The sequence below is a fragment of the Pteropus alecto genome, unplaced genomic scaffold (genome assembly GCF_000325575.1).
Source record: "Pteropus alecto unplaced genomic scaffold, ASM32557v1 scaffold239, whole genome shotgun sequence".
Taxonomy (NCBI): domain Eukaryota; kingdom Metazoa; phylum Chordata; class Mammalia; order Chiroptera; family Pteropodidae; genus Pteropus; species Pteropus alecto.
In genome coordinates this window covers 14,442,463-14,459,026 of record NW_006494613.1, presented here as the reverse complement: position 1 = coordinate 14,459,026, position 16,564 = coordinate 14,442,463, and the positions used below count along the sequence as shown (strand labels likewise).

General features: G+C 31.8%; 1 protein-coding gene across 1 annotated transcript; it reads right to left on the bottom strand.

Annotated features, from left to right (window-relative positions):
* Window positions 1-1,528: 1,528 nt before the first annotated feature.
* On the bottom strand, window positions 1,529-5,457 carry LOC112474459 (casein kinase II subunit alpha'-interacting protein-like). Its single transcript, XM_025042501.1, has 3 exons — window positions 3,730-5,457; window positions 1,962-2,020; window positions 1,529-1,568 (listed from the first exon to the last, which is right to left on the bottom strand). The coding sequence occupies exons 1-3, from the start codon at window positions 5,455-5,457 to the stop codon at window positions 1,529-1,531; spliced, it is 1,827 nt and encodes a 608-aa protein (XP_024898269.1).
* Window positions 5,458-16,564: the final 11,107 nt, after the last annotated feature.

The following is a 16,564-nucleotide window of genomic DNA, read 5'->3' as shown; positions in this document are numbered from 1 at the left end:
TCCATCTTTCTCATATATATGAAATAAACTTTATACAAATACATACACACATATACATATATGCATACTTTCAATGTTTTATAAGTCAAAATTATGTATAAACTGCATGAGATCTGTCTTATAACCTGAGTATGTTTTCATTTAAAACAAATCATAAATTATATATTTTCTTTCCTCTTTTCACTGATTCCCATCAAAAAGTTTCTGTTTGAAACTTAAATGCAGTAGTTTAGCTATCTTCTCTTTGTTTTCACTTTCTTCTTCCAACAGATGCTCAGAATCACTATCCATGACCAAGGGTTTTTAACAAGATATCTTCTTCCTAAAGAAGGTAGTTCTAGTCCTAACATAAATGTGGGTGAAATATAAGAAATAACAATTTTTCACTAGGAAAAACATCACATGCATTGGCTCATGGTGTATTTAAACACTTTTCTATAAATGAACATCTAGATTTTTTCCCAATCTCTCACTATTATAAACACAATGCTTACTTGTTTACATAACTCTACACAGTCATGATAATTTTTTTAAAAATAAACTCTAATAAATATGACTATAAGGAAAATAGTTATATATATATTATTAATGTTGTGATATTATTGTCAAATTATCATCCAGATGTGTCATATCAATATACATCAATTAATTACATCAAAATGTGATAACTTATAAGATCCACTTTCTACCTATCAATTGTTATATAGTCTGCCCTTATGTCCAGCCCTTTCCATTTAAGAAAAAATACATTAATAAGATGCAATTAATATCTTTATGTATTATTTTGTAGGCAATCTCTTACTTTAAATATAGTAGTGAATTTTGAGTCCTTCTGCCCTTTTAACATCTGATCTCATCTGTATGAGACCTGGCAGAAATTTCTTGATCTTTCCGGCATGACCCAAGTTATTCCCTATTTTGAATTCCTTTGGTATCAATACAAGCTGGGTGAGAGTGAGTTAGAAATTAGTTGTTTATACATTTTTCCCATAAATTTCAAGTGATTTTATTTCCAAATTTAAAAATTAGAAATTATTAGTTAAAAAATTATTTCAAAAAAGTCTTGAAAGTAGACACTTTCATAATTAAGAGCAAGATAAATAACTGCCAATACAATAGGAAGCTAAAAATTAAATCACAGTCCAAAAAACAAAGGGAAAAGTAAAAAGAAACTATAATGAGATAAAGTTTAAAAGATAAGTTTAAAAATGGAAAATTAAACATGCAAATTATGTCGATAAATAAAAATCAGTTGAACTCCTCAATTTAATTTAACTTAGTATATGCCAGGTACCACTAGGTCCTGAGGAGCTAGTTGTAAACAAGACAGACAGACACATGATCTCCACTCACGAAGTTTAGTAGAAAATATATTGAACAAGTAATTACAAAAATTATGTATGTCAGTCATCAAGAGAGAAGTTCAGGATGAATAAAGGGGTTTCTAAAGAGACTGCAGAAAGGTTTTTCTAAAGAGATTAGAGGAAGCCTGGAACGCATTATCACATACATGCCTTCTTCCTCATCATCACTGATAAGCTATATATCGGCCAACATCATATTTAATACTGAAACACAAGAAAGAAACACTTTTAACATAAGAAATAAAGATGACTGTTGTCATCAATACCATTTTTATATATGTTTTCACCAAAACAAAAGGTACAAAAAAAAAAATCAATATTAGCCTTATGGGAAAGAAGCAGACTGATGAAACATTATTTATTTTAGAGAATTAAAAAAAATGAAGAGCTTCAATAGTATTAACTCAATATCAACACATATTTTAGGGCATATACTATATTCCAAAGACTAGGTTAAAAAACAAACAAACAGAAATCGTGAACAGGGAGTTTTCAGTCTAATGAATGAAGATGGAGAAGAAATGATTGCTTTATAATGTGATTAAGAGCAGAACAAAGAGTGAACAGAGTCTCATGGTAATAGGAAGACCAGCTAACCTGTTTGTAAGTGGATCAGATAAAGGCTTCCTAGAAGATGTCAAGACAAACATAGAGCCCTGCAGAATAAAAATGTAGAGATTGAGAGATATTTCTAGACAGCAGAATTGCATTGATTTAAAAGTGTAGAATGTAAGAGAGGACTTGGCACATTTTGTGCACGTAAAGAAACTAGTGTGGCTGAAGCATCTGTAGGAGATTGGAGAAAAAATAAGAAATCAGTTTTGAGAGATAATAATAGTTCAATTATAAAAGGCATTTAGACTTTCCTCAGAAAACAATGGGCAATGATGAAAGGATTTAGGCAGTAGAGTGACATTATCAAATCTGTGTCTCAGAAATACATTCAAAGTTAAAATGCATGTTTAGGAGTTATTGCAGCAACCCAGGTGACAAATGTGACCACAACTAGGGTAGTGGCAATTGGGTTAGAGAAAAGAGCTGAATTCTAGAGATAATAAGGCTTGTGCAATGTTCCAAAAAGAAATATCCACTATGAAGTCTGGCGATCAAAATTGTGGGGTGGAGAGATAGAATTGTGGTCATCAGTGTATGTGAGAGATACTAATTTAAGCCTTTCGGGATAGAGATGATCACTTAAGGTGAGCAGGTGAGACAACTCTCTTTTCTTCTCACTACCAGTAGACCCAGTGGAACAAAAACATTTTTAAAACATTTTATTAACCCATTTTGAAAATTATGAACAGGTGACTTTAGAACCCATAATTTAAATATGGCATAGTCTGCATGAGATAGGGTTATCTGTATTAGCTACTTATTCTCTCCTGAGGTTTGTTAACTAAGCTTGAATAAATTCTTGGATTTCAGTGTGGGATCTTAGCATACAAGAATTTTCCCTAGGAATACATAACTGAAAAGATTAGTCTCTCTATATATTCTTCCCTATTGAAAATTATCTGAATTTTCTTTAGAGACAGGTAAACAAATTAGCACATATTGGCTTATGGGTACTGTCATGATCATATCTTGTGAAGAAGGGAAATAACAATATGCTATATACTATTCTGGCAAGACAGATGAGATATTTCTGATCTGTAGCCAATTATGATTAATTTATTTAACAATGATTATATAGTGCTACTATAAGCCAGACATTTGGTTAAAAACAAGAGATTCAGTTTGGCTTCTAGGAGATGATAGTCTATTTAACTGAAAAATAGGTAAGAGTAATAGTTCCCCTTAACTAGGTGCATCGTCAGCTAAAATATAGAGTCCCATTTAGTTATTACTAACAATTATAATAAGCATGATAGATCAAATTCTAGTCTCAAAGAACTAAGAGGTCGAATGCTTTGAAAGAAACAAAAAGTTAATTTAATCAAGATTTCTCTCATTTTGAAACTTTACCTGAAAAAAATTTGAATAGTGTCTTTGGCCCCTTTGGCCCTTTCACTATGGCTCTGTTTCTTACGGGATTTGTTTTGAGAGGTGGTGATTGACTTTGATGTGTTTTTACAGGAAGTGGCTGGTGATTTTTGCTACATATAAACTCTAGCCAGGAGACCCCTGGAGGCAACCGGTGGTAACTAATTAGCTTAGTGAACACACAATCTGAGAGGGCAGAGGTGGGAGACTCTTTGTAAGAAATGGGCGAGAAGGGTGCAGTGGAGGAGGAAGAAGATGATGAAGAGGAGCATGAGGAGAAAGAGATGGAGGAGGGAGAAGAGGGCAGCCTTGTCTGTGGCTGAGAATTACTACTTTTCTTAATATAAAGCAGCCAGTCAATAGCCTGGGACTGTTGGCTTACAACTTTCTTTTCAGGAGCTACTGTCAGCCATTTTTCCTTCACATTTAGCCCCTGAGTGCTATCAGGTTCAGATGTAGGAAAAAATTGTGATATCTTCTCAATTTCTTCAACGTTATCTTCAAGGGCTTCATCAGGCTGGTTTTCTTTCAAAGAGAACGGTAGACAGGATGAGAAAGAAGTCTCTGGTACGGAAAGAATAAAAACTAATTTCATCTTTATTTGTCCCTCAGCACTGGGTTCAGGTGTTGGTATGACAAATAATGTTGCAGCACGAGGATCTTTTTTTCCTGTAAGATGATAACACTGAGATTTAATGCAGGAAGCACAAGCTAAGCAAATCACATAACTTGATGAAATGCGGGGACCAGGATAAGGATTTGGCCTTCCTCTCATCCTTCGAAAGAGAATCTGCCTACAGAGATCCTTCTGGATTCTGGTCTTAGACAGAGAATTGATAATTTTATTTACAACATCATCAGGAACAGTTCCACCTTTAACAATGCAGGGATAAACATAATCTAAAGTCCATGAAATTTCTTTATTTGAATCTGTCTTTGAAAAAAGATCGAAGATGTTTTTACTCTGGATTCTGGAGCCCAGTGTTGAAGCAGCCATGCTTCTGATGCAGTATTTGGAGCTTGATAATGATTCACCTGAGACATTTGGTTTGAGATGGCGTGAAGATAAATCTGTAGCTCTGTGTTTGTCATTTGGTAAAGTGGTGTTCTTCGACTTGAAGTGACAAACTGGTGAGCTCAGGGACCTGAAGGCATGATCGAGTGTAAGCACCATCTGAGATTTGGACTGGAATAATGGCATACTCTGAGTCTGATAGATAGAATGTTTTGAGTTAGACGATGGTAAACTCGGAATATAAGGATTAGGGCTCAAAATAGATGGTGTCTGAGGTTTGGAATTAGGTAGCGATGAACTCAGAGCTATTTGTTTGGGCTGCAACAAAGGTGTTGTCTGATGAAAGTCATTTGTTGGAGGTACAAAGTTGAGTGATGGTGAGCTAAAAGATCTTTGATTGCACTCTAACAAAGATGTCCAAAGGCTGTCCAGTGAAGATGATTTCCGAGGCTTGGACTGAGGGAATGTTGAGCAAAGGGCTCTTTGATTAGGTCCCAAAGATGATGATGCCCAGAGGATGTCTAGGGAAGGTGTTTTTTGATGTTTTAAGGAGAATAATGATGAACTTGAGAATCTTTGATTTGACTTCAGGGAAGGTGATGTCCAGCAAAGGTCTGGGGAAGTTGTATTCTGATGTTTAGGGAGGGATAATTGTGAGCTCAAGGCTGTTGGATTGGGATCCAGTGATGATGATGTCTTGTTGAGATCAGGTGAAGACTTTGTCTGAGGTTTGAGGTGGAACAAATGTGAGTTCAGGGCTCTCCAATTAGGCTGTGAAGAAGTTCTCTGGTGGATGTCTAGCGAAGGTATAGTCTGATGTTTGGAGTGGGATAATGGTGATTTCAGAACCCTGCTATAGAAGTCCGGTGAAATTGTGTTCTGAGACTTGGGAGGGGACCTCTGCACCTTCTGGTTAGAACTTAGTGGAAGCGTTGCAAGATGATTACTATGGGATTGCACTCTGACCACAGAATGGTTATTGGGTTGATTTAGATTTTCACCTGTGTGCTGATGTGTTAATGAATTTGTTGTGACCAGTTGGTAAGAGTGTTCTAATGGCACAAAGTGTTGATCATGATATGCTAGTGGCACCATCTTGTGATAGTGGTAGAAGTCTTTTTGAAAGTAGTTGGCTTGTGGGGATGTTTTAGTAACTGGTAGATTCTTCTAGCTGGATACCATGAACAATGGATACTTTAAATAATCTTTTGTGGTTTCTAACTTCTATCATGTAACCTCTCTGTTAATTCCCAAATATTATAGAGTGTCTCAAAACTGAATTGTAGGTGAGGTTAGACAAAAAGTGTCACCATTTGAGATTATCCTGTCTTCTTTTAGTTTCCTAGAGTTTATTTTTTTCCTCTTGAGGAAATAATTCCTGTTTAAGAGAAATGGTAAAAAGAGTTGAGAAGAGTTCCTAATAGAGATATTAGTTTTCTCAAACAATATTGTTATAGCAACTATAGCACAGGTTTTGTGTTAAATCTCAGTCACTTATTTTATGTGAAACTTTTAAATTAAACTTTCTAAACTTCAGTTTCCCATCTGTAAAATATAAGAATAAAATATTTAATTTATTGGGCTAAAGACTAAATAAGATAATACATATAAAATGTGTAACAGTGCCTAGGATATAAGATACTCAATAAAATGTAATAGCTATTTCTAGTACTCTTTTAATGATTGGTTAAGTTAAAAAAAAAATAAGTGATAATTTTGTTACATAAAATAAGATAATCTTAGAGAAAAGTGAAATAGAATTTCTTCTGAATAGCTGATTTTCAATTCAGATTAAATTGCCCATCATTATCACCTTTTAGCTTACTTCCAAAAATTCATAATTCTAGTTGAAAGTCTATTGCATACTTTTAGTCTTGTTATTTGTCACCATTATAGCTTTTGAAACTGTTGACTACTATATCTCAGTTATATCACCAGTTCTCTTCTGTTTTCATTTTATTTCTAAGTATCACATTAGTTATGTTTATGGTTTAAAAATGAACTATAGAAACTCTATTTAAAAAAAAATGCATCTGGCTAAAAGTAAGGCAAGCATTTACCACTCAGGAAAGATAGATATGCTCTGGGGCAGCACATAACATGACATTATTTGGGTGTACCCTTCATGGTTAAGAGTTTGCTCCACAGGTTTTAAGATCACACAAAAATGACAAAAGATAGTGAGAGTAATTGCAATAGACCCTAGGATGAGCCAATTAAATCATTAGATTTTAGGTCCTTGAAGAATTAAAACTGTCAGAATTTACTTTTCTAATTCTTTCTATGCTTCCATGACTTACCAGCCAACATTCTGATGGACAAGTTTATTCCTCGTGTATACCTACTTATCCAATTAATTTACTATCAATTCTGTTACAGCTAGAATGTGTATGTGTGTGTGTGTGTGTGTGTTTATGTAAAGGTGTCTTTTCATATATTTCATCTTACATTTGTTTTTAAAAAACATCTTATTGATATCTTAATTCACTTGTTTTTAAGTCTTGCACAATACTTTGTGGAATTTTTCAAGTACCAACAATATTATTTGCACACCAATGACTTCCTAATCTTTTTTTTCTAGTCTTGGGTTTCTCTTTGGCTTTAAAATTATATTTCCAACTAATCATCAGTCTTTTCTATCCAAAGTTTCAAAGAAAATTCAAATACAAAACATTCAATAAAGTTATTTCTCATTCCAGAGGAATGTTCTTTTTCTACGACTTCTATATTAGTTCCTAAAACTTAGTCATCTAATTCAGAATCTTTGAAATCATCAAGGACAGCTTCACCCTCCAAAACCATTTGGACATCAAGACCTGTTGATTTTACCTCTCCCTTGTCTTAATTCACCTTTTTTTCTATCCAATTCCACTATTTCAGTTTATACTATAGGCACATCACATCTAGACTAATATATTATTACATTAACTTCTACATATCTTTCTCCTATAACCTCACTCACTCTTTTCCTTCTCCTCTGCCAGACTTCTAAGAGCAAAACTCTTGCTGGTAAGACACAGCTTTTGCTCACTCAAAGATTTTCTTTGTTTTGCTTATTTCTGCATGAGTAATAAACATTGAAGTTACTTGTGATTGCTGGATTTAGCGTGGTGTGGTTTGACATCCAATGCTTTAAGGAGGAGAGGAATGGCACAGCCCATTATACACTGTGTGACACCCTAACAGGCTTCTACGTGGTAACATGGAATAAATCCATGACATTGAGGTTTGTAAAGATTTCACACACAAAAAAGCGTGAAAAACAATGATTTAAAAATTGATAAATTAAAATCAAGAACTTCCAATCATTAAAAGATACTATTATTTGAAAGAGTAAAGGCAAATCAAAGAATGTAAAAGGATATTTACGATACATATATCCCAAAAGACTCATATCCATGATAACCTCTGCATGTTGCTAAGAAAAATACAAATAATGCAACTGTAATGGTGGACAAAACATCCAAACAAGCACTTCACAAATGAGGATATCCAAATGCTAACAGATATCTGGAGCAAATATTCCTAAAAAGACAGCTCTGCCTCAATAGAAATCAGTGAAGTACATATTTAAATTACAGAGAAATACTACTACACATTATCAGTATATTTCTAAAATCAAATAAAAACTGACAAAGCCAAGAATTAATGATTATAGGCATTAATGTGTGTGTGTGTGTGTGTGTGTGTGTGCTTGTGTGTGTATACTTACAGGGAAATATGTATTTATTATATTCTACTCCTAGTTACAACCCAATAGGCATGCAATGCATGAATATTTGCACCAAAATCTATGTATTAGGATGTTCATTAAATAGCAGAGTAGATAAATAAGTTGTGATATATTTATTCTTAAATACCAAGCAACAAGGAAAATTAACACGAAACCCAGCACCATGCAACTGCATGGATGAATTCCATATAAAAGATGTTGCATGAATAAAATTATATACACAAAAATACTTCATAATTTTATATATGAAAGTACAAAATAAATTCATACAATGATGTTAATAAGATAATATTACGTCTGAGGACACTGAGATTAAAGGGGAATGCTAAGCTTCTGAGGTGGTAATAATGTTCTGTTTCTTGATCTGGACGATGATTGTATGATGAAATTCAGGTTGTGACAATTGAGCTCTAACGCTTATGCTATGCTTTTCTATTTCTTAACTTCAATAAAAAGTTTTAAAATGCATAATTTGTATGACGAAATTCACGTTGTGACAATTGAGCTCTAACACTTATGCTATGCTTTTCTATTTCTTAACTTCAATAAAAAGTTTTAAAATGCATAATTTGATGCTAATTTGAAAAGACAGATCTGACACATAATTGCACTGAAAGGTGAAACATTAAAGGATGAACCAAGTTCTGGCACACAGATGCAATGAAAACTTTTAAAAAAATGAAAAAAGAAGAATACACTGTGGAAATCATGCTGTCTTATGGAGAGAAAGAAATTTAAAACAACTGAAACTAAGAACCTATTTAAGACAAAAACCAGAGGAAAATAACATTTCTGAATTTTTCAAATTTCAGTCTTGCTCAGCAAATGACATTCTCATTTCAAAAAAATATGCTTTGTTAAAGCATATAAATATTAAAAAATAAGTCAACAATTTCTTCATTGTAGAAATTACAATGAAGCTAAAACTATACAAGAAAATAAATACCACTTATGAAAGAATTGTCTTACAAATAGTCTCTGTACCAAAATTCTTTTTATCATTGAGTTTTTTCAAATTTTCAATGAAGAGATATTTATAATGTTATATGAAATTTTCAGGATATGATAAATAAAAATATTCTAAATTTTTCTGTAAACCTGTTGTACATAATTCTGATATTAAAATATGACAAAAATACTTCAAAATTTAAAAATAAATAAAGTGATATCACTTATTCCATACACAAAATTCCTAAATAAAACACATAATCTAACATTATAATGAAATAATAATCGACTGTCACCAACTTGATCTTAAACAATGTAATAATTTATTATTAAGAAACTCTATAATTTGTCATGTTCATAATTTACAAATAAACTTTAATAGATGCTCAGAAAGTTATTTTATAAAATCCAACATTCATCCCTCATAAAACTCAATAAACTACTAAGAAAAAAACAGTTAATTAAAACAAACATCAATCTAAAAGTGAAATAAAATTATTCAGTTGGTATTGAAATATGAGCTAGTCCCATTATAATCTAACAATAGACAACCATATTCACTATCAGTACTACGATTTAATGTTGTTTAGAAATGCTTAGGAATATGTGTAGTAAAGAAGAAAAAAGAAAAGAAAGAAAGATACATAACTACTAAAAAGGTAGTAATTAAATTATTTCTATGTGTATTGTATTAATAATATATTAAATTAATATATTATTCAGAAATATATTAATAATATATTAAATAATTAATAGTAAAATTCAGAAAGTTCAGTGAAGTCACTCTACTAAGTCAATATATATGGATCAAGAATTTTCCTAAATATCAATGTTTAAAAGGATATTTGATGACCATAAATACTTCATAAAAAATTAGCTCTAACAATTAAATAAAAACACAAACATTTTATTACATAAATGAGCAATTACTTAAACATTTTTATAAAAAATATAAATGCCTAGTGATCATAAAAAGGCAACAGTTTGATGTCTGGTTATTTTGTATCTTTTATTTTCTTTTTCAATGCCCGATGACCTTTGCTCTTTCATTTTATTTCTTTTTTCAAAACATATTTCTAATAAATAAAAAGAATAATAATTTGAAATTCCAATAATTATTTCACTAATGAATAGAAGCAAACAGAAAATCAGTAATGGTGTATAAGATTTTAAAAATCCTATCAACTAACTTGACCTATTGATATTCACAGAACATTCCACTTCAAAACATTCTTTTTAAGTGCACATGGAATATTCACAAAATATTATAGGTCATACACTAAGTCTCAATAAATTCAAATAGGTGCAAATCGTACATAGTACAATCTTGGGTTTAGCAATGAAATTAAATTATAAATCAATAACAGAACTATCTGTGAAAAAATAACCAAATATTTATAATTAAACACTATGCTTCTAAACCCAAGGATCAAATAAGGAGACAAAGAGAAAATTAGAAATTCTGATATGATAAATGAAAATACAATGTTTAAAAATGTGTGGGATGCTGCTAAAACAGAATTTAGGAGGGGAAGACATCTGTAACAATAAATGACTACATTAGAAATAAAGTTCTCAAATCAATGTTATTAGCTTGCTCCTTAAGCAATTAGAAAAAAGAAGAGCACATTAAACCAAAATTAAGTAGCAAGAAAACAAATAATACAGATTAGAAGAGTAATCAATAAGAGAAACCAGGAGCAAGGATATCAAAAGCTGGTTTTTAGAGATCAATGGAATTAAGAAAGTTAGGCAGATATATCAGGAAAAAAATAGCAAAAATATAAAAAATGAGAGAGAGGACACTACAGACTCTAATATTAAAAAGAATAATAAGGTAATACAATGAATAACACTATGCCAATATATGGTACAACCCAAACAAAAAGGACATATTTCTTAAAAGTCGCAAACTTCCTAAGCTCATTTAAGAATAAATAGAAAACCTGAGGATCCTTATATCTATTCAATAAATTGAATTTGAATTTAAAATCTTTCCAGCAAAGAAAACACCAGACTCTGATTGCTTCACTGGTACATGCTACCGAACATTTAAGAAGAAATAATACCAATTCTGTAAACACTCTTCCAGTATATTAAAATGGAAAATTTTCCACCTGATTGATTCATTCTATGAATCAAGCATTACTTTTGATAAAAAACTCAAACAAAAACTTTATTAGACTTAAACAAAAGCTATATACCAATATTACTCATTTAAATGCAAAACTTCCAAACAAAATTTTAGCACATCAAAATCTAATAATATATCACTTCTCCCAAACTCATGAACCCAATCTAATCATAAGAAAACATCACACAATCCCAAAATGAAGAAAATTCTACAAAAATATTTTATCAGTACTATTTAAAACACCAAAGTCATGAAAAAGAAGACAAGACAGAGAAATTGTCAGACTGGAGAAATCTAAACATCATGACTAAAGGCAACATGGTATGCTAAATTGGATCTGGATCAGCCAAAAGACATTAATGGAAAAACTGGTGAAATTCCACTAAAAGCTGTAGTTCACTTTTGTACCAATGTTAATTTTTTTTTGTTTTATTTTGATAAATGTGCCATGATTATGTAAGATGTTGGCATTAGGTTCATGCTTCAAGATGAAATATATATATATATAGGCCTCCAGGAAATCTATACTATAAAAAAAGAATGCACAAATGCCTTAAAAATTGATGAAGATTGGTATAGCATTTATAAACACTCAGTATTTTTGTTCCATAAAGATTAATTTTATAACAATTTCTACTTAAGTTAATACTCAGAACATGAAACATCTAATCTTTCTCTCCCCTTCCCCCGCCCCCCCCCCCCAGCCTGGAGTAATCTAGCATTGTTTATTTTAATTTGTTCAATTGTTTGGTTGGTTTAAATAAAATCACCTCCTACCTGCCAAACTTTCATCCTGTATTAATATTTTTGCAATTCAGGAGATCTAAATTTAGAGAATTTCTTGCAAGTCAATTGTTAATGCACTAAACTCAGAGTGAGGATTGATCATTCTAAGAGGATAATCCTCTTTTGGGAACCAAATGCATAAGATACGCTGGTTCAGGTGTACAGAGACTTCAGAAGAAATTTTGGTAATCCCAGGTTTATCTTTCATCTGACATGATTACTTGGACATAAATACCTGACATTTCTCCCTTGTAGAGTTCAGACATTCAGCTCTCATCTTTTCCCAAATATAAACCCAGATAAATACCTCTCAGATTAATACTTCAAGGCTACCTTCTCTTAATTATTTCTATCATAGATGCATACTAATGTATACATTTTTTTTATTTTTATTTTTCAATTAGAATTGACATTCGATATTATTTTATATTAACTTCGGGTGTACAGCATAATGATTAGACATTTGATTATGGAAGTAATTGCCTCTCACAAAGAGAAATTTCATGAAAACTAAAAAACTGGCTGTTTCCAGGATTCTTAGAAACAGGAACTTGAGCTACTTTCAGTCTAGGTGATCTGATAAGCTGTATGCCACTTTCATTCCCTGTGAAGGAAAGTAATATGAGAGAACCATGTTCTAATGCACAGAAAAATAAATATATTTTCTGGGCTACCATTTCTAGAAAAGAGCTCTATAACTTTCTATTCCAGATAAGAGCCCTGAGCTCTTTCTGTTGCTTTCCACCTGCAATCAAGTTGTCACCTAAATGTAGGAAACTTTTTGTGGAGTGGCCTTGAAGCAACTCTACCCATGAGCTCTGCAGAAACTCATCTAGAAGCCAAATAGCACCACCATGCATCTGTATTCAAAACTGTCTATCCTCTCTGTTCTCATATCCTAGACAAGTTCAAGAACCATGGGATTGATGTATAAAGAGCAAAGTCAGCCTAGTTTGGCAACATTAAATACATTGAATATGTTTAACAAGGTCATAGAATAATACGTTCTGCAAAAAACCATTAATTTTCATGTTTCTGTATGATTTTTTTATAATTTTAGAAAAATTTTCTCAAAAACAACTTTAAAATGTCAACCTTCCAGATTTTAACAGAACCATATTATATTTGTCTTCCTCCCCCATGATCAGAACATAGGGTGCAGCAAATCTTAACCAAGTCTGAAAATGAAAGAGGTTAAAGAGTAAAGGCAAACAGTAGAAATGTGGCATGATATGAATCAAGAAAAATTGCTAGCATTCATCTTTCCCCACCCACAGTTTCCTGCTGTTGCCATATGTAGAGAATATCCCTATTTAGTTCATCCAAAAGAGCACTTTGGGAGCACAAAAAGTAGTTTTCTGAAATGTTAAAAGCATAGGAAATTCAATTCAAGAAATTATTTTAAAGCCAATTATGATAGATATAAAAATATAAAGATTGTTAGGGCATATGCAGAATGGGATAGTAAGCCAGGTTCAGATATAAAACAAAAGAAACCATAGTAGCAAAATAAAGAAGAAAGTGTTTTGGAAAATGAGAATAAAGATGACTTCAGCAATTGAAACAGAAAATAAAAAGGAAAGAAAAAGGAAAGATTGCAGAGCCTGGTGCATGAAACTCTAAGTAATGTACATTTAGAAGAAAAAGAGCAGGGGATGGAGTAGGAGGGAGACACATGAAGAATACAATACAGGAGTAATAAGAGAAAGAAATGTGAAAGGACATGTTTTAAAGTCCAGAAAATAATTATTTAATGTCATTAAATATTATCAAATCATACAGAGATTTCGAGATTGGTGATTTAGGACAAGTCACTGAGTTCACTGACTTATTTGAAAGGACAGTTCCAGAAGAGTAACATGTGTGAAATGGAGCCATTACAGTTAGCCTGACTTTAAAAAACTCACCTGTGAAGAATTAGTGGTTGGAAAAGTTATCATTGAGGAAAGCCTGGTTGCTGTTGTTTAGAATAAAGAAACACTCAAATATACCGACAAATACAAGGGAAAAAAGAACCATGGAGAAAAAGTGATGGCATACATCATAGTCCAGAGACAAGAGGATTAGTTGGGCCATGGAAAACTTTCGATGTTAATTTTTTGAAGTAGAATTGAAAGGGAATAATTCAAGAGGTTAAAACAAAAGAAATCCTCAAAACGAAACAAAAATAGTTCCTTTTTTTCTGATCTATCGCATTTATTAAAATTGACAAAGGAAGTGAAGAAGAAAGGAAGGATGAGAGGAAAGAAGAAAAGAAGGAAATCCAAAAAGAAGTTTTTTGTGGGGGGCACTTTTAGAAAAAGTAGTTTATCGATGTCTGAACACTATCCACCAGTCAAAGAAGCAGAGAAGCCACTGTTACAGAAAGATGCATAAACAAAATCATATATACCTCTGTCAAAATCATAAACAAATCATAACATCCATACATCCAACTCAATCTCCCCTAACTTGTAGTGGTACTTTATAGATCAGAAAATATTTCACATCTTTTGGTTTTTCAAGCAAAATCTTATGCCTGCTGCAGAGATTCTAAATGTACACGTTGACTACAGGCAGCCTAGACATAGACCTCAAAGTGGCAAAAGCTGGAATGTAATGAGTCTGTGTATGATGGGAGTCAGGGGAGGGAAGAACTTTAATAATGTTACACAAAAACACTAGGCCCAATAAGTGTCTCTTTTCAGCTCTGTCCTGCAATTCTATGCTATAGCAGTTCATATCACGATCTGTGTCATAAACAGAAAGAATTCCCTAATAATTTGGGAGGAACTATGGGCTTTAAAAATTCCAGGTTTGTCTTTTGATAGGGCAGCCACAGTCCAACTAGGATGTAGGGATTACAGCTGATAAATATTAACTGGTTTAGAATAGATGTAGATAAAGATTTAAAGGTATAAATATAGATACTAAATATATATATTTAGTTGCAAGAATATCTTCAAAAGAAACCTCTTTGTTCCACTTTGTTTAGGAATCCAGTGTTTCTTGAGGTGTATGACCCAGGATCTCAGAACACAAATATAAAAGAATATCCAATCGCTGTGAAGCTCAAGGAGACAGGTTCTAGTCTATCCAATTAACCTTCTTGCCATTCAAGTCCAACAATCTCCCAATCTCCTCCATCAAGTACCTTACTGAGAAACTAGTAAATACTGAAAATTCAGAAAACATGTAAATTGACCCCAGACAACATTTTAGGTATAGAGAAGATTATTTCAAACACTGTTCTTCGTCTGTATGTTTAAAATTAAATTCAATTTTTAGAAAGCAATTTAATTATGCACTACTTAGGGTCATCTACTTATTCAAGAAAATAACTTCTAATAGAGCTATATGGTAATATAACTTATTAAAATAAAATGGATTTGTTTTGTCCTAGCAAAGAAAGGAATAAATAAATGCCTAGATATTTCATTTAAATATTTTGATGTTAAGTGTAATATATATGTGTTGTAGAAAACTTTTAAAAATCAAGAAAACAATGTGATCAAAAAATCAAAATCACCCATAACACCATCACCCTTTACTGTACATACGTGTCATTCCAGTGTTTCTATGTAGCTACATTTTTCTACAAATATGAGATATTATTTTCTTTGTTTATTGAAACAATATGGATATTTCTGTTATTAAATATTTTTCTCAAGTATAATTTTAATCAACATCCATAGCCCACCATTCTTTTTCAAATATCATTATTTAAAAGCAAGGCTTTTAAGATCATTATTCTAATCTTTTTTTACATATCTTTGCTTTTCTTATATATTACTTTCTAGATTTGAATTTTAGATAAAATTTTACACTTTAAGACTTTTAAATTGATAAATTTTCCTCCAGTAAATTTGTAAAATATATATATATATATATTCACATCAGTAATAGACAAGTGACATTTAGCTACCTTGCAAATTCTGGTTCTAGAATATTTTAAACATTTATCTTTTGCTGATCTTTACTCATGACCACTTGTTTTAATATTCATATCTTGAATATCAGTTAAAATTTTACTACCTATATTTCTCTACTTGTTAAGTCCTTGGTCATTTTATTTACCTATGTTTTAGTAAGTTTGTTCATCTTTTTGTTGTCGAGTACAAGAGTTCTTTATATATTATGTCTACCTTTTGTCATAAATACTACAAATATTTTCCCTAGGTCATTTACCTTAAAAGTTTCGTCATAACTGAGAGATTAACTCTGGTCCACCCAATATAATTATTTTATTCAAGATTTATATTTTTTGAATTTTTACTTGTGATGTTTTTCAGAACATAAATTAGAATTCCAACAAAATACCACAAATCCACAAGATGCCAGACACCAAAGTAAATAGAAAGTGATATCTGATAATGGAAATTTGATTAATTATAAAGACAATCAACTTATTCAACATAAAAGCACACTAAAAAAGCTTTGCCATGCTACTCTCAAGTAAGAGAAATGTGTGTGTGTTGTCAAATCAAGAATGTTCCACTTTTGTATCATAGTTTTGAGAGGCGCGAACTTCTTTGTCAGATGGAGTCCAGTAAGTCGTCAAAGAAGTGACATATGAATTAAATTTTTGCAAAATGTTTTTAACATTGAAAACCAGGGGAAAG